General features: G+C 56.1%; 2 protein-coding genes across 4 annotated transcripts; one reads left to right on the top strand and one right to left on the bottom strand.

The window, feature by feature from the left end:
• Positions 1-655: 655 nt before the first annotated feature.
• DEDD2 (death effector domain containing 2) lies at positions 656-16,967 on the bottom strand. Of its 2 annotated transcripts, none has more exons than XM_047709950.1 (5): positions 16,771-16,967; positions 15,822-16,187; positions 13,983-14,105; positions 9,968-10,108; positions 656-1,860 (listed from the first exon to the last, which is right to left on the bottom strand). In XM_047709950.1, the coding sequence occupies exons 2-5, from the start codon at positions 16,147-16,149 to the stop codon at positions 1,469-1,471; spliced, it is 984 nt and encodes a 327-aa protein (XP_047565906.1). In that variant the 5' UTR covers positions 16,150-16,187; positions 16,771-16,967; the 3' UTR covers positions 656-1,468. The 2 variants fall into 2 exon arrangements, with proteins under 2 accessions (XP_047565906.1, XP_047565905.1); XM_047709949.1 differs by having other exon boundaries at positions 16,805-16,964.
• A 1,665-nt stretch (positions 16,968-18,632) lies between these two features.
• ZNF526 (zinc finger protein 526) lies at positions 18,633-23,462 on the top strand. 2 transcript variants are annotated; one of them, XM_047710311.1, is made up of 3 exons: positions 18,633-18,723; positions 20,580-20,679; positions 20,771-23,462. In XM_047710311.1, the coding sequence occupies exon 3, from the start codon at positions 20,788-20,790 to the stop codon at positions 22,834-22,836; it is 2,049 nt and encodes a 682-aa protein (XP_047566267.1). In that variant the 5' UTR covers positions 18,633-18,723; positions 20,580-20,679; positions 20,771-20,787; the 3' UTR covers positions 22,837-23,462. The 2 variants fall into 2 exon arrangements, with proteins under 2 accessions (XP_047566267.1, XP_047566268.1); XM_047710312.1 differs by having other exon boundaries at positions 18,660-18,678.
• The last annotated feature ends 1,303 nt before the right edge of the window (positions 23,463-24,765 follow it).

Here is a 24,765-nt window from a genome sequence, read left to right as displayed (position 1 = left end):
AGAAGTACCTCTTCCCCCAGGAAAGGCCAGCAGTCCCTGCCTACCTCCTCCCACCCACCCCCATTCCCCAGCCCGATTCCCTTCCCCCACAGGAAGGAAGACCTTGGTTATTGTGTAAGAAACCTGAGTTCCTAAGCCCTTAAACAAGGGGTGGGGAAAGAGGCCACAACCTCCGGTAGCCACAAGGCAGCAGGAAGCAGTGCTGGGCCTGGGAGGAAGAACACAGGTCCAGATTTAAGAGGTGACTGTCCAGAAGGCATGAGGAGTCATCTGGGGAGGGATTCCAGGCAGCGAACTGTGGCTCGTGACCCGTTTGGCTTCCAAAGCTTGGGGCTAGAGTGCTGGGCTAGATAGCTGGCACCTCAGTGAATAAAATAAAAACACTAGTATTCCCAAGAACCTAACAAGAGCAAAGCATGTGCCAATGGGGTTGGGACAGGTTATGACTCCCAAAGCAGTTAATTCCTTTGACAGATGAGGAAACTGAGGCCCAGAGAGGAGGGCAGGCCTGGGGTAGCAGCAGCTGATGACGCTCCAGCATCCTGCCCTTCCTCTAGCCAGATACTGGGCCAGGAACCCCAGGGCTGGAACTGGGCTCAGGTCCTCATTAGCTCCTTCCTCCAGCCCATAAAGAAAGAGTCCTAGGGAACCTTAATGCCCACCCTAAGCCCCAATCCAGGGCAGTTTTATTGGCGCCATTTGTAAAAGGCCTTTCCCATCAGTCCCAAGCCTTTGCCTTCCCTTTTGGAGAAGGAAATTGGTTTCTGATCCTGGCCCCACGGGCAACGACACACTTGGTCTGATGCTACTGCAATGCACATGTGACACTCCGGGTGCAGGTCCTTGTTCACGTCTGCATCCAACTGTGGGGAGCAGGAGAATGTGGAGATCCAGGTCTGTGTCTGGAAGTTGGGCAGAGCCCCAGCTGGCTAGAGAGATGTGTGGGCAAGAGGAGCAGGCCCCGTGTGCACCCTAGCCCCAGTGCCCAGTGTGGCTGAGTTCCAGGCTTGGGGACAGTAAAATCAGAGATCCTGAGAGAGAAGCCCTTAGGCCAAAGACATGTGTGGAGCAGGCCAGGGCAGGAGCCCAGGGAAGATTCCAGAGGGAGCAGTGTGCATGTGCGCACAGAGTTCACAGTCAGGGAAACGGTGTGCAGGGGGCCTTTGGTGAATGTGTAGCTATGCCTCCCGCCCGTTCTGATCTGCATGCCTGAGTCCCTGGCCTCCTGAAGCTGAGGGAACACACGAGAGGGTAGGGTTGGGAGGAGGCTGGGAAGGAAACTCAGTTGGAAGTGGTTTAGGCCTCACAGCCCACATCCTGTGGGAGAGTCTGTCAAGGGGCCAGGCCATCTGTCCCAGTCCTCGGGGCTGCTGGAGTTGACAGTCCTCTAGGGGCAGAGATGGATGTCCTCCAGGGAAGAAAGTGGCCCGGAGGCTAGGAGGTGGGTTCAGTCCTGCCGTGTCCAGGATCAGGAGGCCTCAGTCGGGCGCCGTCCTCCCTCCTCCTCCATCAGCAGCAGGCGGCGCCGGCCAGCCTCATAGTCAGCCTCGTCCACACTGACCAGCAGGCGGACAGCCTCCCGGCCTACGGCCTCGCGAAGGGCCTCAGTCAGGAACACGCCCCGAAGGGCCTGCAGCAGGGCGCCACTCAGGTAGTCGCCCCAGAAGGCGTCCAGATAGGAGAGCTCAGAGAACTTGATGTCACACACCACGGAGCCCAGGTCCCGGGAGCGCAGCACGGCCGTGGCCTGCCCAAACACGTCCAGCTGCCGGGCCAGCGCCTGCGGCCGCCGGGAAGCCACACCCTGCTCCAAGGCAGGCCCGTGCTCACAGTACTCTGCTCGCACCCTGAGCCGGATGTCTGCGAAGAAGGAGGGACTTGTCAGGGAGGGGCCAACACTACACACACACACACACACACACAAGGACACACACAAGGAGGGACTTGTCAGGGAGGGGCCAACACTACACACACACACACACGCACGCACGCACGCACGCGCACACTAACGCACGCACACCGCAGTGGGACCAGGGGCCCACAACCCCTTCCTCTGGCCCCAGCCTCCTCCCACAGGCTCCTCCCACTGCCCTATGGGTTGCCCGGCCCCTGCCCACATCCTTCCCCCTTCTGGTAACCACACCCAAGCACAGAGACACCCTCCCATGGCTTCTCTCCTGCGGCCTGGCCTCTGTTACCTCCTGACCCGGCGCCGTCCTCTCTCCGCACGTGCCCCACTCCAGCCGCGGCGCCCTGCTGCACCCCCACCCACTAGGCAGGTTCTACCCAGCCCTGCCTCTCCTCCCGATGGGGATGCTCTGGCCGGCCCAGTATCACTTGCTCCCTCAATTCCTTCAAACGCCACCTTCCCAATGACGTCTCCCCTAACCTCCCCATTTAAAACTTCACCACCAGCAGGGACCCCAGCCCCCCACCCTCCCAGTCCCCCAGACCCTGCTCCCTTTCTTCCCAAGGCACTTACCACCTAACCTCGGAGGTTTCCCTTATGCTGTCAGGTTTTTCATCTGTCTCCCCTGGCTGAGCCCCCTATGAGCCCCCCGGAAGGAAGGGACTGTCTGTTTTATTCACGGGTGTAGCCCTGTGGCACCCAGCAGACGCTCGATAGATACTTGTGAAAGAACCGATGCGCAGGCTGAAAGACCTGCCTTGCGGTAACGGGCCTCGCCCTGTCCTGCACTCAGTGAGACTCCTGTGGGGCCGCCACACCCAACAGGAAGAGCGCCACCCAGGGCTCTCAAGGCTGGGACGGGGACGGCTCTGCTGGTAGCAGGTGCCCTCTTCCCTCAGAGGCTGCTAAGATGGTGGGCCCTAAGCTCGGAGCTGCTGGGGGGGGGGGGGGGGGCACTTGGCCACCAGGAGGAGAGAGCATGATTCTCTGCTACGATCCATTCCCTTTTTGCTCAAGCCAGTTGGAGCTGAGTTTCTGTTCTTTACGACCCTGCCCCCATCTGCCCAAATGAGGGGGCAGCTCTGTGCAGGGCACAGCACCCAAGATTTCCTAGACTGTCCCTATAAATGTGACCTCTGGCGGATCACCTCCCTGTGGGATTACTAAAGCCCCACTTGTGGGGCACCTGGGTGGCTCAATGGGTTAAGCCTCTGCTTTCGGCTCAGGTCATGATCTCGGGGTTCTGGAATCGAGCCCCACATCGGGCTCTCTGCTCAGCGGGGAGCCTGCTTCCCCCCCTCTCTCTGCCTGCCTTTCTGCCTACTTGTGATCTCTGCCTGTCAAATAAATGAATAAATAAAAATATTTTTAGAAAAATAATAAAGCCCCACTTGTAACTCAGGCTACTAACAGAACTTCCTCTCCACACAACCCCGGCTGTGAGAGAGTCAGGTATGAGCTGGAAATGACAACAGGCACCACCCACACATGAACTCATTTAATCCACGAACGCCCCGTGAGACAGGCTCTATAATCACCCCAATTTATAGGTGAGCAAACGGAGGCAAAGAGAAGAGAAGGGATTTGCCCAAGGTCACGCGGCCAGAGTGTGGCAGTGCTCCACAGATGTCACTGGGCCGCTCATGCCCCAGAGGGCAGCTTCGGGTCAGCGAAGATGAGTCCAACCCAGAGCCTTTAGATGCCGCTGTGTGACCTGGCACAAGTCAGCACCTCTCTGAGCCCAGGCTCTTGATGAACCCGGGAATTCCAACTCTGAAAGACCGTTGAAAGGACTAGAAAGAAAACAGTGGATGGAAAAGAAGTGACTAGCACTGCCAACGGTGCCCAAGGGGTGCTCCAAGAACGGTGCCGCCGACAGCTCTGATGTGCCAAACGCTTCACCCTCAGCCTTCTGCCGGACTGGCCCCACGGGGTACGGGCCACATGCCACCCATCTGACGGATGAGGAAACTGAAGCTCTGGAAGGGGAACTGCCATGTGCCCAACTCCCTGCGCCTTCCACACATGGTGTCAGCAGCGGGGCACAAGGTGGAAGGCAGGTCCCTGCTCCCCCAGATGACTTCTCAGCACCACCCACTTCCTCCTCCCACCCCAACCGTTCCTCTTTCTGTGAGGGAACCTCACCCTCTCCGCTCAAAGCCCAGGGAACCCCACCTGGCCTTGGCGCCTAGGACTTCCCACGGCACTCAGGCCCAACTCCCTCCATCTTAAGAACCACATGAGACCGCCAGGCCTACAGCCTAGACTCCCCTGAGTGCCTGACCACACCCTCAGTTGGTGTGGGCCAGGGAGCAGGGGACTGGGAGAAGCAGCACCTGTCCAAGGCCACACGGGGCAGCTCAGTGGCAGAGGCACAAAGCCAGGTGGCGGAGTCCGACAGACCTTGAGGCGAGTCCCAGCTCTGCCACTCTCTAGCTGTGGGGCCTTGGGCATGTGACCTCACCTCTCTGAGCCTCAGTTTCCCCATCTGAAAAACATAAACAGACAAACAAGAGGTCCCTGCTGCATGGTGCGGTCATGAGGATTCAAAAAAGCAACTCATGAAGCAGTTGCCCCAGGTCCTACAACATAGGAGGCCCCCAAAAACAGGAACTGTGATTTCGACACCCACCTCTCTACCCCACGGCCCCTGCCCAGGCCTGGTCCTCTCTCTTTTGGGCCCAAGTGAACCTCCCCTCTCACCTTCTCCTTCAGTCCCGGCTGCGTTCTCCCCTGTCCCACCTCCAGTCACAAGGCCAGGGCCCCCAGCACAAGCCTTACTCACTCGCACCATCACTGGTCCACCTCCTCTGTGCAGAACAGACCCACTCGCCCACCAAGGCCCAGCTCACAGGACCACACATCCTGAGCCAGTGAAGCCCTCCCACATCGCCCTTCTCCTCGGCACAGCTCCGTACTCAACCTGTGGCAGAAACTGTTCAGATCCTGCCCCCAACATGGGGGGTAGAAGGAAAGCAAAACCAGGATGGACTAACGTGTGTCCCATCAGTTCTTTCATCCCATGAATCGATTTACAAAGCCCCAGGAATGTGGGGTGACACGCATGCCCCACCACCAGTGGGCTGGCAAGATACAGAACCCCAGTTAGGGAACGCCTCCCATGGGCCAGGCCCTCCCCAAGGGCTTTCCCGATCTCTGGCCCTGAATCCTCACAGCATTCTCCTTATCCCCACTGACAAATGAAATCCTTCCCCAGACCAGAGGCCAACATCAGGTCTGGAACACAACAGTGTGGCACTCAGAGAAAGAGGCCAAGGAGACTCCACAAAGGCAAAGGAGAAGACCTGCTTTACCACCCCTGGCCAGGGATCAGGGGCACCAAGCGCCATCTCTCCTTTAGTCCCTGCCCAAGTGACCAAAGAACAACAGGTGACACGCACAGAGGATTTACTGCAGACTGACACACACGTCACTTATTGACCCTTTGATTCTCCCTGTAACCTTCTAAAGCAGTGCTATTACCTCCTTTTTGCAAATGGGGAAACTGAGGCACAGAGGATGAGTCACCTGCCCAAGGGCACAGAGGCAGGAAATGGCAGAGCTGGAATTCCAACCGGGGTGCCTGGCCCCGCAGCCCGAGCTCTGAACTACCCTGCCCTGTTGCGGCCTCTCGCACAATGATACATGGTCACCTATCATTAAAAGACATCCCGAGGGCCACAAGAGAAAATGAGAGAGAGCGAGGTGTAATTTAGATTGAAACAATCAGACAGAACCTCTCTAGGAAATGACACTGGAAGTAAAATGTGAAGAACAAATAGGTCGAGAGAGAAAAACGAGGAGAAGGAAGAGCAGCATTCCCAGGAGAGAGAATGGCCCCCATCGAAGTCCAGAAGCAGAAAACGAACTACATGTTCAGAGGCTGGGGGCCAGGGTGAATGGACCACGCGGAGGAGGAGGACACCAGGGGATGACTGGAGGGACAGGACCCAACCCGGAGGGGCGGGGAGTCCAGGGCCTCGCGAGGCAAACACACCCCTCAGCAGCTCAGGGGCCTCCTTGGTAAAGCCTCACCCCTGCACTGGCTCTCGTGGGGTCGCTTTGGGGATTACACGGCTGGCTGCAAGTACAGAGCAGAGGCCAGTGCCTGGCACACAACGAGCCCTCCGAGGGCCTCAGGAACGACGTGAGCTCACACCGAGACGACTTGGGCCGCACTGCAGAGGCAGCAAGGCGGCAGGAACAGAGCCAGAGCAGGGGCCAGGGAAGGCCAAAGGGCCAGGACAGATGCAGCAGACACGGACAGAAGTGGACAGGCTGGCCCAGTGTGTCCGCGAGGAGCAAGGTGTGAAGAGCGTCTGACCCCTGTGTGACCTGGGCTCAGAGCTGGCTGAATTGCTTCCACTGGCCAAGAACGCCGAACATTTAGCAATGGTCCCTCTCCCCTTGGGCAGCTGTGCAGCAAGGCTCCCTGTCGCCAGGGCAGAGGGAGTGGTGCTACCTTCCTACTGAGGAAAGCTGCTCTTGCTCCTGCACTCAGGTGGGCCCCAGCATCCTCCTGTCCCCCAACCCCAAACCTCATCCCTCTCTCCTCGAGCGCAGAATAAGATGCGGAGGGAAATGGGCAGGGATGCCCAGGGGCTGCTCAGGAAAGGACAGGGACAAGCACAAGGGGGAGAAGGGCAGCCAGAGTGCTTGGATGGAAAGACCACTACCCCTCCGCTGCCACTCCAGGGCCAGCACCCCCCCTCCTCTGGACAATACTGGTGCCCATCCTTGCTTTAGTCTTCCCCAGGGACACAGTGTCATATCAAATGTAAGGTTTTTGGGAACTAGCAGATCAAAGCAACGAGGAGATGCTGCCGCCAACGTCAGAGAAAGATAAGCAGCCACTCACTCCCCACTTCCCGATGGAAGGCCACAGCACCACCTGGGAAGTGAGCTTGAGAATAAAACATCGCACCAGAGTCTGACCAAGTCTCTCCAGGCCAACCACCGATTTCCATGCAACACAGACAACAGAGGACCGTATCAATCTACTCCACTGCAGGATGCAGTTGGCAAAATCCAGTCTTCAGGAAACAGGACAACTACCTTCAACAAACACAGAGCTCAGGGGATGGGGGAGAGAGAATGGACGTGGCAGGGGGATCTCCGCGATCAGAAGAGACCTCCAAGAGCCAGCATCAGGGCGCCTGGGCGGCTCAGTCAGTTGAGTGCCAGCCAGACTTCCGCTCAGATCATGTTCCCAGGGTCCTGGACTGAACCCCACATCTGGCTCCCTGCTCAGTGGAGGGTCTGCGTGTTCCTCTGCCTCCTACACCCTGCACACACACGCTTGCACTCTCTCTCAAATAAATTAAATTTAAAAAAACAGAACCAGCACTTCTGAGACAACTGGACATCAGAGGACTTACTGGACATCTGACAGTAAGAAACTTGACATTTTCGGGGCAGTAATTTTTCAAGAATTCTGATCTTTTAGAAGTTCACAGTGGAAAATCCACGGAGCAAATAACAAGACTCCTGAAAATGACTGCAACACCGTGGACGGTGCAAGAGGACTGCCCACGAGCCGACAAGGGCTGAGGACAGTGAAGGGGGGACGGGGTCATCATGCTGGTGTGCCTGCCTCTATACCTTCTCCACAGAAAACAGGGAAAAGAGCAAAGCTCCTCCTGTCATTCAAATCCTCTGGCTGCTTTCCGTCACATAAGGCAGTGAAAGCCCTGGCCCCCGGCCCTGCAGGACGGGCCCCCCACCTCGCCTGAGCTCACCTCCCAGCAGCCCCCTTGTTCCCCGGGCTCCAGCCTGGCCAGCTTCCTCACCAGCCCTTCACCACCACAGGCTCAGTCCTACTTGGACCTTGGCACCTGCTGTCCCCAGATCCAGAACACTCTTCCCCGGGCATCCACACACTCACTCTGTCTCTTCCAAGGGGGCTTCTGAGACCACCCTATCTTGAAAATACACCCAAAACGGCATTTTCCATCACCCCCTACCCCCCTGCCCTGCCCTCTCTTCTCAGCCGCCATCTGAAGTTTCTGTCGGCTTTCTCCTCCCATCGAAACACCCAATGGGCGGACAAGCGCCGCCCCCCTGCTGTGCCCAGCGCATAGTAAGCGCTCTGAGAATCTGCGTGGAGTATGAGCAGGAACGGAGCTTGCCACTCTGCAGATGGGGGCTGTCACCCCTACCTCAGGGCTGTCTTGAAAACTCAGGGCCGAGCGAACAGCGCGCCCAGCACAGTGCCCAGTGGATGGCCCTGAAAAGGGATGTGGAAACTCAAGAGCCCCTGTGTCCAAACCCCAGCTACTCCAGACACCCTTCCCCTTGAGAAACCCGGAGTTTGGTCCAGTTCCGGCCCTCTCAGGAGGGCAGTTGACTAGGGGTTAAGCCCCACAGCTGTCACACACACATGGGGGCAAGGAAGTCGGGTCACTCTAGTCAGAAGGTGCCTCTTTCCACCCCTGGTCTTGGGCCTCATTAAAGGTGAAGCATCCCGGCTTCCAGAGGGAACCATCAGCAGCCTACAGGGGAGGGCCTCCCTCCAGCCCCACCCTGCCCAGTGAGTCAGCAGTCAGATCTGCTCACAGTCCTCCCAGCCCTCCCAGCAAGACCTAGCCACACCCTGGGTAACAACCTCCCCGCCATAGCCCAGCCCACCTGAAGAGACCTGAGCCTCTGGGGCAACAAGACCCCTCCCCAGCCTTGGCTCAGCAGGCCCCCTGCTGCCCAGCCAGGTCAGTGTTTCTGCTCAGGACCGCCTGCCTCGGGAGAGAATCACCCCGGGCAGCCACCCCATCCAGCAGAGGGTTGTCGGAGGATACTGTCCAGCTGAGGGTTGTCGGAGGACACCAGCTGGCTCTACTGCTCTGTTCCTCCTGGTAGCACCCAGCACAGGTCTCTGCAGCCTCATCGGATGAGTGGATGGGACCACTCCGAAGAGAGGGAACCCGAGACGTGTGGGCTGATGAGCCCGCGCCCACCCATACCCCTCAGGGCCACAGTTCTCAAAGGCAAGGCCCAAGCACAAATCTCTACAGCAGAGCCCACAAGGCACCTAGCCTAACACACCCCCAGGCCCAGGCAGCCCTATTAGCGCCCTCCCCTCCCCAACAGAATGTCTCTGGGCCAGACCTTCCACCTCTCCCGCTTGGGCTCTCCAGCCTCTTCCCTCCGTTCCCTGCTTCCTTTTTGTAACTGTCACGGCACGTGCCATACCTATCTGTACCTGGCCCGCTTCTAAGCACTTTATACGTCATCATTCACTAACGGAATTTCCAGATGGAATCAGAGTTCCATCGAAAACAGGTATCAGATCACCTCGCTCCCTGATGAAAATCCACTATAACACTTGCTATATGTTATAAAACCCACACTCCCATCTACTCCAAGGTCTGCCAGGCCCAGTGGCTTGGCTCCTGCCAGGCTCCTCCACCCACTCCCCACCCTCTGCTCACGGCACTATCTAAAGCCAGCTGCAGTCTCACTGATCTGTCACCCTACGAGAAGGTCGCCTCCCCAACCACAGGGCCCTCACTGCTATTCCTGTCCCAAGCACACAGCACAGTGACAGCAAGACACACAAATCGGTATGTAGCACACAGCGTGGGCCCCTGGCCAGGCACTGGGGGAACATTTTACCGGGTTAATTCATCTTCTCTCTCAGCAAGCCCAGTTGGGGAGCACTCTATCAGCCTCATTTTACACAGAAGGTTCGGTCACCTGCCCAAGGTCAGACAACCTAGCTAAACACCAAGGCTAAGTGACCCTAGCAGCCTGCTCCAGGATCCTCAATTCTCACCCACGCATTGTTCTACTGCAGACTAAGTAAACCTATAAAAATGGTTACTGAAAAAAAAACAAAATTGAGAGCAAGAGATCGCGAGGAAAAGCTTCCTGGAGGAGGTCACACACGTGAGCCTTCCACAACAGGCAAGACGGAGACATGCAAGAGGAAAAGGACAAACGGAAGCCACCACCTCCCCACTGGGTGGGCCACACTCTGCACAGGCGCCCGCCTCTACCACCCCTGGGCTCAGCAGCCGGCCACAAGCACAGGCCATGCATTCACCAAGGCCCACAGACACCTACCACAGGTCACTTTGCCTTCTGAGGCAGGTCTGGCTGGCTCCTGCGGCTGCTGGGGGGCGGCGGCAGTCCCTCTCCGCCGCCGCCTGGCACCACCACTGGGCCGGCCCCGACTCCGCCGCTGCCGCTTGGTTGGTGGGGAGCCTGAGGAGAGAAAGATGGGGCACACTGAGGACCAGGATAACAGATAGAACACGGTAGCAAGGGCCTGCACAAGGGCTCAAGGCTGATCTCTGTGCCCTGAGACCCTGGGAGAGCCCCTCCGCTTCCTGGGCCTCAGTGGCCGGGTCCATAAGACGAGCAGTGAGTAGAACCTAGTTTCACCCAGAAGAGCACACCCCACCATCCAGCAGCCCCACTTCCAGGTCTGACCCTGAAGAAAGCCCTACACAGCCTCGCCAGGAAATACGCATGACAACAGACAGACCACTGTGGCATTGTTCCTAACTGTCTCAATGTGAACACAATGTAAAACATCTGGCAAGCAGCACACTAGGTTAATTACCAGGGGGTTGACTCTTCAGTAAAGTAAAAGCCAGGTACAAAACAAGTGTCTACAATTTGCTACATCTTGCCTTAAAAATAAAGAGAAAATAAGCATACAAACTTGCTATTTTTCCAAGACAAAACACTGTATAGGCAAACAGAAAATGAATGAAATTAGTTATCTACTTACTAGGGGTTGGGGGCCAGTGGAAACAATCCTCCTGAGAACATCCTTCTCACGTTCTATTAGTTTTGACTTCTGAGTCATTAAAGAGGTTTACATACTCAAAAAATTAGAGACTAAAACACCAACCATAAAATTAACAGAAACAAACCTAGCTGCATATGTAACTGATAACACGAACTGGAGAAGAATTATTTCAAGTAACTTGGAAGAATGTTCTGACTGTAAACTCTTGGTGGGACACACTCCTAGGGCGGGAACCGTAAGTAACCAGTCTGCTTCATTCAGGAGACGCAGTCAGCAGCGGCACTGATGTACTTTCAAAGCTATGATTGTCATAAAACGAACCAAATAGATTTGTTATCTCAAAGCTATTAATAACCAGAATTTTTAGTGTACAAGAAACAAATATTTATAACGTTGATTTCGAAAACTATAAGACAAATTTTTTTTGTTTGGGGGTGGGGATAGAGCGTGTATGCAGGCAAGAGCCAAGAAGGGGAGAGGGAGAGACAGCATCCCAAACAGGCACCCTGCCCAGCACAGAGATGGACACGGGGCTTGATCTGAGATCATGAAATGAGAAAGATGGGACACACTGAGATCATGACCTGAGCCGAAATCAAGAGTTGGACACTAAACCGACTGAGCCACCCAGGTGCCCCAAAATATTAATATGAATTTTCTTTTTTTTTTTTTAAGATTTTATTTATTTATTTATTTGAGAGAGAGATAGTGAGAGAGAGCATGAGCAAGGAGAAGGTCAGAGAGAGAAGCAGACTCCCCATGGAGCTGGGAGCCTGATTCGGGACTCGATCCCGGGACTCTGGGATCATGACCTGAGCCGAAGGCAGTCGTCCAACCAACTGAGCCACCCAGGCGTCCCTAATATGAATTTTCTTAAAGCAATTTCTAGCTCTGTTCACTAAAAGAGGCCAGAAACAATACACACACTCAGCACCCAGGTCTAGGTCTCTAAATGCCAGTGCCTCTAGAAGAAACAAGGCTTTTTCTGGAAACAGCTGATTCCAGGGCTAGGGAAGGAAAAAGATAGGTGAGTCCAAACATCTTGCAGTGCCCCAGAGCAGGAAGCCCAAAGAATGATGGAGCCCCATCAAAAAGACAGTAGGACTGGGGCGCCTGGGTGGCTCAGTGGGTTAAGCCGCTGCCTTCGGCTCAGGTCATGATCTCAGGGTCCTGGGATCGAGTCCCGCATCGGGCTCTCTGCTCAGCAGGGAGCCTGCTTCCCTCTCTCTCTCTCTCTGCCTGCCTCTCCGTCTACTTGTGTTAAATAAATAAATAAAATCTTGGGGCGCCTGGGTGGCTCAGTGGGTTAAGCCGCTGCCTTCGGCTCAGGTCATGATCTCAGAGTCCTGGGATCGAGCCCCGCATCGGGCTCTCTGCTCAGCAGGGAGCCTGCTTCCTCCTCTCTCTCTGCCTGCCTCTCTGCCTGCTTGTGATCTCTCTGTCAAATAAATAAATAAAATCTTTTAAATAAATAAATAAATAAATAAATAAAAACTTTAAAAAAAAAAAAAAAGACAGTAGGAGTGTCAAATAAAAAAAAAAAAAAAAAAGACAGTAGGAGCTAATCAATTCCAGCCTCAGGAAAAATGACTAATGGATTCCAACACAGTAAATAAATAATTATACAGGAATCCATAGTGCTACTACCCCTCCTCCCAGGAAAAGAGAGAAAAAAGGAAAAGTCTCAAAAGAGTGCCAGCTAACAGACCACTGGAAAAGAATAAGAAAACCACCATTTTGTGAACACCAGTGTCCGCACTGATTTGAGCGGAGATCATCGATGCCTACTAAACCCACCAGGGACGCTGCTGGTATAGGGACGTGCCAAGGTGTCCCCCCACAGACTAAGCAGTCAGAGGGGAAATGTCCCTTTACAAAGGACAAATATGGCAGAATCTCTTAACAAATATGGCAGAACCACCTTAACCAAGTGCTCAAACCTGCCTACTCACAGCAAGAAAACCAGACCATCAGCCTCCTGATGTGCTCCAATGTAAAGCCCACAGCATCAACCAAGGAACATTCCTGCCAAAACATGTAACCTGAATCTCATCGAGCCTCCTGACCCACTTTTTACTGCACCTTATTTCACTCGATTCACAGTCCTGAAAACCATTCTCTACTACTCTGACCACACATTTACAGGGTTTTTGAGTTTCAAGTCATGAACCAGAAACAACGCCCAGTGGCTGCTGCCATGCTTGTCTCCTGGGGTGAGGGTGCGGGGGCTCCCCACTTCACGGGAGCTATACCAGCTCCAGCACCCCACGAGGAAATGATCAGATACTTCCAAAACAATTGTGACATTCTACAAAACAAGCAGACAGACATAGTCAGTAAGTCAAAGTCATAGCAAGAAAAGAAACAAATCTGGGGTGGAGAAGGAGTTTGGGTTCTCAAGTAAGAGATTAAGGAGACATAATAAATTAATGCAGGGGTGCCTGGGTAGCTCACTGGGGTAGGCGTCTGCCTTTGGCTCAGGTTATGACCCCAGGGTCCTGGGATGGAGTCTGGCATCAGAAATCCTTGCTCAGCGGGGAGCCTGCTTCTCCCTCTCCCTTTGCCTGCCACTTCCCCTGCTTGCACTCTTTCTCTAATAAATAAATAAAATCTTAAAACACACACACACACACACAGAAACTCAACTATGAGTGGGTCCTGAGAGTAGAGACCATCCTGGGGGAGACATGAAAATGAAACATTAAAATATTAGAGGATCAGTATTTATTTTCTTAGACATAATGGTCTGGAAATGACCTAGGAGAATCTCCTCATTGTCAGAAAATGCCTGCTGATTTAGGGATAAAGTATCCTGATGGTTGTAACTCATTCTAAAGCATTCAACCACAAATCCACCTTATACACACACACGTAAGGCAAAAGTGGCAAAATGTTAAAATTACTGAAAATAGGAACAAGCTCACTGCACTCATTTTTCAGCTTCTCTGTATGTTTCAAATTATGTTTGAATAATTTAAGAACTAGGGAAGAGGAAACGCCCTAAATGAATTGGCAGGGTAATTAAAAGAAACGAATTAAAGATCCTTGACATGAATAAATCTCAGCCATGTGTCCAGGAAAGCCAACCACGTGAAGACTGCCCACCATGTGATGTCATTCAGATGCCCTATAAAACTACCACAAACAATTCCATACATTGCTTCCGGACACATGCTTTTGTAGGATAAACACCACACACAATGCAACGTGGACACAGAATGACCCATTGGGTCCCTTCCTTGGTGGGCTGGGATGGAGAGGTTCATCAGGGTTCAGGAGGAGAAAGGCACGCTGCCATCATACCCACCCCAAGAGGCTCACCTGTCTCCCACTGACCCTGCTGGGCGTCTGAAGTACCACTTGATTGGCGACGGCGACGGCGGCTGCCTTCAGTCCTTTTGGAAGAAGAGCTGGAGGTGCCATAGTTGTAGCGTTCCGGAGACACTTCACAAAAAGAAAAACAAAGTATTCAGGGCCTCCAGCCCCTCCCCAGCCCAACCTCCAATTCCCACCTGGAGATGGACGCCTGCCCCACTAGGTGCTGAGCTCCCTAGAGCTCGGAGCCCAGAGAGCAGCTCCCTCCCAAACGCTTCCTGCCCAGTAGTCACTATATGCCTACAGAAGGGGCTCAGAACCTCTGGGGCTGTCCAACCCATGTCTACAGCAGCTCCAATGGCCAAGGCTGGATTCTGTAAGCTGAGTCATGGTCAGGATCCCTGCAATGTCACCCCCCCCCGCCACCCTCGAACTGCCCCCAACACTCCTTGAGGCCCCAAGGAGTAAGCAGGCTCTCCAAATCCTCTCTTCCACAGCATAACCTCCACGTATCTTTTTTCCAAAAGCACGGTCAGTTCTTCTCTAGTGGTGCCCTTCTCCTGGTTACCCAATGCCCATGGGCTTCCTCTGGCCAAGGGAAGTTCGAGATCCCCCTCCGTGACTCACCACCTCACCTCTAATGACCCAGCTGAGGGCTCAATAGCTCCAGGCCTATGCACAAACAGGACTCCTGACCCTTAAACCCTTGGGTTCCCCACCTTCTCAGAACTGCTCCTCCAGGAGTACTTCTCTCACAGGATGCAGGGCATCATCTCAGAGCTGAGCCAGCCAGGTCTGAATCCCGACTCCCACACTTTCTACCTGTGTCACCTGCAAGCCCGTGTGTGAAGTGGCTTCCTCCCTCCCTCTCTGCTCTTGCTCTGTTGGTACCCCCAGCTCCTACCACACTGGTCTCTGACAGTACCAAACTCAGTACTGACTCAGGGCTTGAAAGCTTCTCTTTCCCTCTCCCTGGCATTTTCTCCTCCGCACACCAGGAGTAGAGCCACCATCTAAACATTGCTTTCTCCAGGCACCTGGGTGGCTCAGTGGGTTAAGCCTCTGCCTTCGGCTCAGGTCATGACGTCAGGGTCCTGGGATCGAGCCCCGCATTGGGCTCCCTGCTCAGCAGGGAGCCTGCTTCACCCTCTCTCTCTGCCTGCCTCTCTGCCTACTTGGGATCTCTCTCTGTGTCAAATAAAAAAATAATAATAATAAATAAACATCCCTTTCTCAGAGAGGTTTTAAATGGTTACCCAATCTGGGGAGCAGGAGGGGACTCCCTTCACTATGAAACACTCCCTATTCTCTGCATTCTCTTAACTCTGCTTTTCATAACCATATCTAAAAATAAGCTATCTGCCTTAATGGCTGCTTCCCTCCACCAAACATAAGCTTCATGGAACAAACACTTTGTCAGTCCCAACACCTTGTACTTCCTGTGCTCAGCACACAGGATTCCGTTCTTACATGTGGGAAAGCTGCTTAACTTCTCTTAACCCTGTTCTTTTCCCTGTAAGATGGGGACACTAACAGGACTTCCTCATGGGATTACTGGGAGGATGTAAGGCGACAGGAAGGGCTTACCACCATGCTTAGCAAGAAATAAGCCCTCCATAAACAGTGGCCACAAACGTCATTGCTGTGGCCAAATTCCACAAGCTCACCTCTCCCAAACCCATGCCTCCTCCCTGCTGTGTTCCTCATTGATACTCTGAGCAAAGGGGAGGAGCAAGCTGGGACGTAGGATGATATGGAGCTGTTCCTGTCAGGCCACCCTGGAGGCCCAGCCAGGGCAAGGCCTCATCCCCACCGGAAGTCTGTCACCCTCCCATTCAACCATACCTGGACGGCGCCTCTTGCGCGCCAGGTGTGGCAGCAGGTCGTGGCGAGCCAGCACGCGCAGGAGTTGCCCCAACAGCCGAAGGTTGCTCTCGTCACACTGCCCTCTGCGCTCCAGCTCCAGCAGCAGCTCCAGGCCGCTTCGGGCGCGGGCCAGACCACCGGCCGCGCCGGGGGCCTCGTCGAGCAGGAAGGCCAGCAGCTCCAGCTCGCACTCGGTCAGCTGTCCGCCCACCACCTCGAACATACGGTGAAGCGACAGCATCCCGTAGTAGTCCAGGCATTCATCCTCCTCCCAGCTCGGAGCCGGGGTCAACCCGGACAGCGCCATACCCGGGGGAGGGGGCAGCACAAGCTCTGAACCAGGGCCTAGAACCCACACAGCGGGGGAGGGGACAATGGTCAGCGACGCAGGGACCCGGACCCCGCCCCCGCCGGCGCGTCTCTCCCGCCCCGTCCTGCCGGGCAGGGCCACCTTCGCACCCCAGTCTTCTCTGCCGCTCCCCTTCCCCCAGAAAGGAATGGTATCGCCCGAGGTCCCCTAGTAACAGGTCGAGACGCTAGACCCCGCTTGTCCTCCCACCAGTCGGGCCTGCCCAGCCCGAACGCCCCTCCCCAGGTGGTATGTCCCGAACCAACCTCCTGACCCGACCAAGTAGATTGGGTCCGAACAAGCATGGGGCCCCATCCCGGAGAACCCTGCCAACTGCCCTTTGACTCTGGGCAGCACTGTCCGGACGTGCCCCTTGGCTCCGTCCAGTGGTATTGTCCGATCAGCGCCGCGGCTCCACCCCAATGGTAGCGCCCGAAAGTAACCCTCTGCCCCCTCCAAGTGGAACCGACCAAAGCAGCCCATCACGCCGCACAGGTGGAGCTGTCCGATCCCGACCCCCTTGCCCTGTTAGGGCGGTACCGCTCTCCCCCCAACACCCAAGAGGTTCTGTCTACCCACCACCAGCCGCCCTCAGGCCTTTCTGGATCCTCACCGGACTCCGGCGTCTGACGACTCCTGGGCGACAGCCGCAGCCACTTGTTTTGGATCTTTCTGGCACCTTCTCTATTATTACGCCTGCGTCACCGCGCCCCTCCTCCTTCCCCCAACTCGCGCAGGTGCGACCGCCACGCCCCTTAGGCGCAAGCGCAGAGTGAAGCTTCCAAGCCCCACCCCTCAGGGCCCGCCTCCAACCGTAGCGTCCTGCCCGCCAGTGCCGCGCCTGCGCAAAGCGAGAGTGATTTCCGCGTTTGAGTTGGATCTGATTCCTGGTTGCAGGGTTGCTCCTGTCAGCCGGTGACTTAACGCCGCTGGGTGCTTGTTGCCCCACCTCAAGCCCTGTTGGAACTACTCATCTCATGGACTACAGCCCCATCCTAAACACGATCTAGACGCCCACATTACCACTGCTCCCAGCTGCCCATGGCAAAGGACCACAATAGCGACCGTCCTGGCTTCAAATAGCTCCCGGGCCCCTTATGATCTGGACTTGGCCTCTCCATCAGACTGCCCCTTACTCTTAATGGCAACCAGGAACCTACGTCACAACTGTGCCATCTCATGACCCCAAATGGAATCTCCTTTCATCCAACAGAAGCCCCCATCTCCGATGTTATTCCCCTGATAAAGACCAGGGATCTCTCCATCTCATGTTAGGAACCAGTACCTTCCTCCCGATTGCAATAGTCCCCTCCATCCTGTTCACTTCTTGATGGCATCCATCACGGATTGGTCCCCTATTACAGTCAGACACCCTCTTCCTGTCTCAAGCCCACCCCCCATTTTGTCCCCCCCCCCCTCCCGCAGCAACCCTTTCCAATCTCTGCCTTCCAAGGTTAGGGGCTTCCTAATACCTCGTCTCTAGCCTGCAACTACAAGTTGCACTTTGGTGAGGGTAGATCCCTACCAAGAGAATTGGAGTCCAGGCTGCCTGTCTGAGCAGCTACCCTGAGGCGAGGCCTTGGGCACCATAGCCACCCCCCACCCCCCGCATACACTTAGGTGACTCAAAGTCAAGGCTCACACGTACCTTGAAACAAGTCCCCTCCCCGGAGTGGTCCCCACCCCTGGAATTATCTCCCCTTGAAAGGGAGGGGACCTAGGTCCTGCTTGGCACTGGCTCAGCACTGGCTCTGCTTAAGCCGCAGCAGTAACCTTAGAAGAGTCCCTCTCCCTAATGGCAATTGTCACCTATTGAGGCCTAGTCCTGGGCCAGACACACAGTAGGGGACGGTTAAGTGAATATCGTTAAATTAACTGACGAGTGGGAGGGAAGGGAAAGCGGTTTTACAAACTGGGAAGGACTCCGTCCATGTTAGATGGGTTATAGTGAGCGTCCACGGTGTATCGGGCCCTGCGCTGAGCGCTTTCACGTGTTTGATTTCATTTAATCCCCTCAACAGCCTTTGAGGTGGATGTGATTCAAGCCCATTTTACACAGAAGTAAAAGTGAGGCCCTGAGAGAGTTACCCCAAGTGTGTCTGGCGTCAAATCTATGCTCTCAGGGATGCTCAGCCTCTTCAGCTACGAAATAACACCTCTATCAAGGTCTCCCGAGATCCAGTTCACTCCATAGTCCCTCTCTTTCCAATGATGCCCACTTCTCACCACTTAAACTCTGATTTTTGGCAGACTAGCCCAAGAGAACTGCGCAGGCGCTCTTCTGAGCCGCCCGCCCCCCCCCCCAACTCCGCCCACAGGGCACAGTTGTGTGCGTGGAGAAACCCGCCGAGCCCCGCCTGAACGTCAATACGCAGGCGCAAGGGCGCGTGCCCTTCGCTGCCGCCTCTAATTGGCTGCCACGGGTAAGGGCACCGCCCAATGGGAGGCGTGGATAGTGAGGGGTCCCGCACGCCTGGAGCAGAGAGGGTCTGTGTCAAGAGCGGCGGAGGATGCAGGAGGCTGGAGAGACGGGTGAGGGCGCCGCGGGGCGGGCGGGGGACGGGAGCGCTGGGCGTGCGGAGAGGGCGGAGGGAGAACGAAGGGGACACCGGGGGGGACGAAGAGCCTTGGGGCCTGCGCTAGGGCGGGAGCGGCGTGGAGTGGAAGGAGAGCGCTCCTTCCTATGTGTCCTAGAGCATTGAGTCCGCTCGTGCGGCGTGCAGGACCCTACCCTGGAACCCAACGCCCCCACCCCTTGCAGGGTGCTCTCCTGCAGCGGAGCTGATAAGTCTGGTCGATGAACAGGGACGTGTAGCGGAAAAGTTGAACTTCCAGGCTCCTGGTGGGTTCTTTCCTGGAAGGACTTACTGATCTACTGTGTAAAAAGCTCCTATCTCCTCCCCACCAATACTACACCGCCCTGCAATTGAGAACGGAGGAATGTAGACTAAAAGTCCAAATTTTAGATTGCTCGGGCCTCCTTCCAGAGGGACATTTACTGGGTGCCTACTTTGCGTAAGCTTTACACCAGGCCTTGGGCCTCACCCCATGGGAGTTCTGTTTGGAGTGTGGCTGTAAACAAGGAAAAACTGAACTCTAGGGCTCCGGGCTGACTCCTTCCAGGAAGATCCTTTATTGGGTGGCTGTTGTGTGCAGGACCCCGGCAACTCAAATATTGGTGAGGGAGTTGGAATAGGTAGTTAAGAAAAAGTAACTCCTGGGCTTTTAGTGAATCATTTATTCGAGGAGCATCTTCCTGGGCATCTGCTAAAAAACAGGGTCATGTGCTGGGCTGTGTTACTGTGGGAGTACACGGTCCATTGGGAACATTGGTCTGTTGCGAGAAGTGGAATGGGCACAGGGAGAGTTAGACCTTGTGGCCTGACTTCCTGGAGCGAGTATCATTCATTCACAGAATATCTACTGAGTACCTGTTGTGGGCTAATCATTGTTCCTGGTGCTGGAAATACATCAGTTATGAAGAAACTAACTTCCCTACTCTCTGGGAGTTTTATATGAGGAACTTTGCCTGCCCTCTGGCACTAACAGATGAGTTAAACAAGAGATGGAGACAGTGGCGGTTGGATTCAGAAACTCAGCTGTGAGGGGTGCTGCCATTTGCTGAAGTGCCTCTGAGCCCCTTCTCAGAGGCCAGGGTTGTGTTGACCCCACACACGTAGAAAGGGAGATGGGGGCATGTAGAGCGAAGTTCAGAAGTTAAAAATGCCCATCCCAGCTCCATGGTTTTTTTTGGTGACATCAGCCCCTACAGTGAATCAGCCCTGCTGTGCCTACATGCTCAGTCTGGAGAGGAGCACAGACTGTATCCCAGGTGGGAGACATTGGCTTTGATAGAGGTGGCACAGATTACTATAGGAACTCCAAGGAGGCAGGAGTGGACATCCCTCTGAGGATGTAGAGATGTTGTCAGAAAAGGCTTTACAAAGGAAATGCTGGGTAGGGTTTTGCTAGATCAGAAAAGGAGAGAATTTTCTTGGCAGAAGGAATAGCAACAGGGAAGACTTCAGGTTCAGGAACATTTCTGGAGAACTATGAGTCATGGTTCTGTCTGACCTTTCTCAGGTACCAGGGCCTTCCTGGTCATCCTTGGTGACAAAATAGCATCAGAGAGAGGAAGTAAGAGCTGGAACTCAGATTCAAGCCAAGGGCAATCTGGTCCAGAAGCCTGTGCTCTTGAACTCTTTGCTGTATCTCTGTGTGTCCTTACAGTAGTAGGAAAGGGGGTGACCAATGAGGAAACCAACCAGGTAAAGGTCAAGAGGGATAATGAGACATGTGTTCTTAGAAAGGATGCAAGTGGCCCTCTGGGAAAGGAGAGACAATAACATCAGAGGCCTGACTGAAGGGGACCTTTCGCTGTCTTCCAGGTGTCTGGCACCATGGGGCTCGTGTGCACTTCTGAGTCTCGTGTTCATTGAAAACTAAGGCACCAGCACTGGATCCAGGCTTGCTGAGTGATAAAGGCTGGTGAGTGAGGGGACGAGCCGAGAAGCTCCCGAGCTGCGCCCCCATCCTCCTCGGTTGCTGACATCTCACCAGCTCTGCCATCTTTCTCCAGGCACTGTCCTCCCCAGCATGGCGGAGGTGGTGGCCGAGGTGGCTGAGGTTGCTGAGCTACCCGCACAGATGTCTCCAGGGGCAGTGGAGATGTCAACACCAATGTTCAGGGAGATGACGGAGATGTCGGGGATATCAGCAGAGGTGACCGAGATGACACCAGGGGAGGCCCTGGCCTCATCCCTTTTCTTCCAACATCACCAGTTTATGTGCTCTGAGTGTGGCAGCCTCTACAACACGCTAGAGGAAGTCCTCTCACACCAGGAGCAGCACATGCCCACCATCGCTGAAGACGAGGCCTTGGCCACCCAGGATCCTGGCCTGGATCCAGAGCTCATGGCAGGGACCGAGGATGGGCCTTTCCAGTGTGGGGAATGCAGCCAGCTCATCCTGTCCCCCGGCGAGCTCCTGGCCCACCAGGACGCCCACCTCCGGGAGTCTGCAAGCCAGATCCAGTACCAGTGTGGGGACTGCCAGGAGCTCTTCCCCTCACCTGAGCTGTGGGTGGCCCATCGCAAGGCCCAGCACCTTTCTGCTGCAGCTGGCGAGCCGCCAGTGCCGCCCCTGCTGTCCCCGCCAACACCACCCCCTCCACCCCCAGCTCCACCCGAAGTTAAGATGGAGCCCTACGAGTGTCCCGAGTGCTCTACACTCTGTGCCACTCCCGAGGAGTTCTTGGAGCATCAGGGCACCCACTTTGACTCCCTAGAGAAGGAAGAGCGTAATGGGCTAGAGGAGGAGGAAGATGACGAGGAAGACGATGAGGAAGACACTGAGGAGGAAGAGGAGGTGGTGGCAGAGGTCAGTGATGATGCTGTGGGAGGTGACAGGTCCCCAGCTGGCCAGGCCCAGGGCTGTGGGGATTGTCCCCAACGCTGGGCCTCCGCTGAGGTGCGCCGGCGACATCGGCGGGCCTCCCGCAGCCCAGCACCAGGGGCCCAGCCCTTCCACTGCGGCCAGTGCCAGCGCAGCTTCAGCTCGGCCAACCGGCTGCTGGCTCATGGGCGGGCCCACGTCGGGGGTACGCACGAGTGTACCACCTGCTCCAAGGTCTTCAAGAAAGCCGCCTCCCTGGAGCAGCACCTGCGGCTGCACCGCGGCGAAGCACGCTACCTCTGTGTGGACTGCGGCCGCGGCTTCGGCACGGAGCTCACGCTGGTGGCACACCGGCGGGCCCACACCGCCAACCCCTTGCATCGCTGCCGCTGTGGCAAGACGTTCAGCAACATGACCAAGTTCCTCTACCACCGGCGCACGCATTCAGGCAAGAGCGGGGCACCCCCATCGGCGGCAGCCACGGCAGCAGCCTCCCCAGCACCCGCCGAGCCTGCACCGCCGCCCCCGCCACCCGCGCCGCCCGCCCAGCTGCCCTGCCCACAGTGCTCCAAGTCCTTCGCCTCGGCCTCCCGGCTCTCCCGGCACCGGCGCGCTGTGCATGGGCCACCTGAGCGGCGGCACCGCTGCGGTGTCTGTGGCAAGGGCTTCAAGAAGCTGGTCCACGTGCGCAACCACCTGCGGACACACACGGGCGAGAGGCCCTTCCAGTGCCATTCATGCGGCAAGACCTTCGCCTCCCTGGCCAACCTAAGCCGCCACCAGCTGACCCACACGGGTGTGCGGCCCTACCAGTGCCTGGACTGCGGCAAGCGCTTCACGCAGAGCTCCAACCTGCAGCAGCACCGGCGGCTACACCTGCGGCCTGTGGCCTTCGCCCGCGCACCCCGCCTGCCCATCACCGGCCTATACAACAAGAGCCCCTACTACTGCGGCACCTGCGGCCGCTGGTTCCATGCCCTGGCTGGCCTGCGGCTGCACCAGCGGGTCCATGCCCGCGCCCGGCCTAGCCCCCCTCTGCCGCCACCGCCCGCCCCGCCGCCCACCCCGCCCCCACCCCCTGAGCCTCAGCAGACTATCATGTGCACCGAGCTCGGGGAGACCATTGCCATCATCGAGACATCCCAGCCGCTGGCGCTTGAGGACACACTGCAGCTGTGCCAGGCCGCACTGGGGGCCGGGGAGGCCAGCGGGCTCTTGCAGCTGGACACGGCCTTTGTGGGCCGCAGCTGAGGAGCCACAGGGGAAAAGCTGGGTTGCCGTGGCATTTGTGGGCCTCTCTGGGGAGCACGGGGACACCCCCACCCTACAAGGGTGCCAGCATCCACCCTGGCCTCTTAGCCACTGACTCCTCATAAGAGCCCTGCCCAGGTGTGTCTTACCACTTTTCTCTGCCTATGGGGAAACTGAAGTTCTGAGGCCTGATGTGATCCGGCTCAGGGCACCCCACCTGCAACCCATCACGGGGCTCACCAGGGCTCTGTGCTCTGCCTCCCTCACCCATTGCTGGTGCCCAGCAATGTCAGGTTAACTTTCCTGAGCCCCAAGTACGTGCCACTTCGGTGTTGGGCACTGTCATATACCTCTTCAGGCTCTCACTTGTCCCCAAGCCCTCCCCTCGCCTCCCCTGGACCCTGGGCTCCCTGGTCTTGGCTCTGCCTGGTGGAGAAAGGTACTTGGCTTCTTTGGGCTTCCTTAAGCTCACTTTTGACAGTGTGGCAGGAAATCTCTACGCACCCAGGTACTCTGCTACAGGCCAGGTGATGCCAGAGCCCCAGCAATGACTTGGAGCCAGGCTCTACCCCAGGTGGTGCACAGTGGGGTAGGAGGAACACCCAAGTACAGACGGCCTTGCTCTCTTGAGTGTGTCTCATTGATTCATTCAGCCTGGGAGTCCTCAGGCCTCCCTCACACGTGCTGGGCAAGGCTGGGGCGGGAGAGGAGTCAGGTCTCTTCCCTGCCCCTGGGGAGCAGGCAGATCTCAGCTCCGGGATCCTCAGGGCTGTGAAGGGAATGTGCAGGGAAGGCGGGATCCCAGAGCAGGGAAGAACCCCCCCCCCGCCCCCCTGCCAAGAGGAGGTAGTCCTTGAGGAAAAATTAGGAATCTGCTAACAAAAGAGGAAGAGAATGTAGCAGGCAGACAGCACTGCAAAGAGGGTGAGTTCTTGGTATACTTGGAGACTGTCCAGTTATTCACAGCTACAGTGACAGCAAACGTGACTGCCTAGCCGTGGCAGGCACTGCAGCTAACCCTGTACGAGGATTATGACCCTGAGGGCCCGTGAGGTGATCTCCGCACTAGCCCTGTTATACAAGAAAACCGGCAGAGACTCGCCCAAGGTCTCACATGAGGCAGCAATATCTCGGAGATTTGAATCCAGGGGGACTATTCAGCCCATCTCTGTAACCAGTACCATCGAGGGAGTTTGACCTGAGACAGGTCGGGGGGTTTGGGGGGGTGGGGGGTGCAGGGCAGTACTCAGAGGAGGATTTGCTACACCTGGAGGAAAAGTGAGCTGGAGTCACAGAGCAGGTGGTTTGTTGGGGCCTCGAAAGATCAAAGGTCTTAGGAACAGGAAGGGATCCCCAGCCTTTTCAAAAGTTCCCTAAGGTGGCAGTCCTTTCTTTAAATGGAAATAGAGGAGTTAAAGCAGGTCCCTTTGGCAGGTTCCCGTCAGCCTCTGCAGACTGAGTTGTTCAGGCAGTGGGGGGCTGTGGCTGAAGGTTGGGAGGGAGGCAGGCCCAGACCTGGGAAAGCCAGGAAGGCATGCCCCAGTAGGGTTGGGGGGTCAAAAGTGGGGCTTCTGGCTCCCCGGCATGAGGGTGAAGCAAGGGGGAGGTGGAAGTTGGTCTAAAAGGGAAAGGACGGGACCCCCTCAGTGACCTTGCGGCTGAACAGATATGAGCAGCAGGGAGGTGGGGGACCAGCCCTGCTCCCCTCTGGCCTGCTTGCTCTACATATTCATCTTACAGACAAGGTGATACCCAGAGGGTGTTGAGCAGGGATTGTTCTGGGCAATATACAGATGCCCCTGTGGCTGGCCTAAGCAGACTGGAGTCCAGATGCCACAGCAACAGTCCCTGACCTCTTGGGACATGTTCAAATTTCTCTTTCTGGGGCCCTGGCTGGCTCAGTCAGTAGAGCATGCAACTCTTGATCTC

Source organism: Lutra lutra, chromosome 17, assembly GCF_902655055.1.
Source record: "Lutra lutra chromosome 17, mLutLut1.2, whole genome shotgun sequence".
Lineage (NCBI taxonomy): Eukaryota > Metazoa > Chordata > Mammalia > Carnivora > Mustelidae > Lutra > Lutra lutra.
The sequence above is the reverse complement of the archived record's forward strand: the minus strand, read 5'-3'. Positions and strand labels throughout refer to the sequence as shown.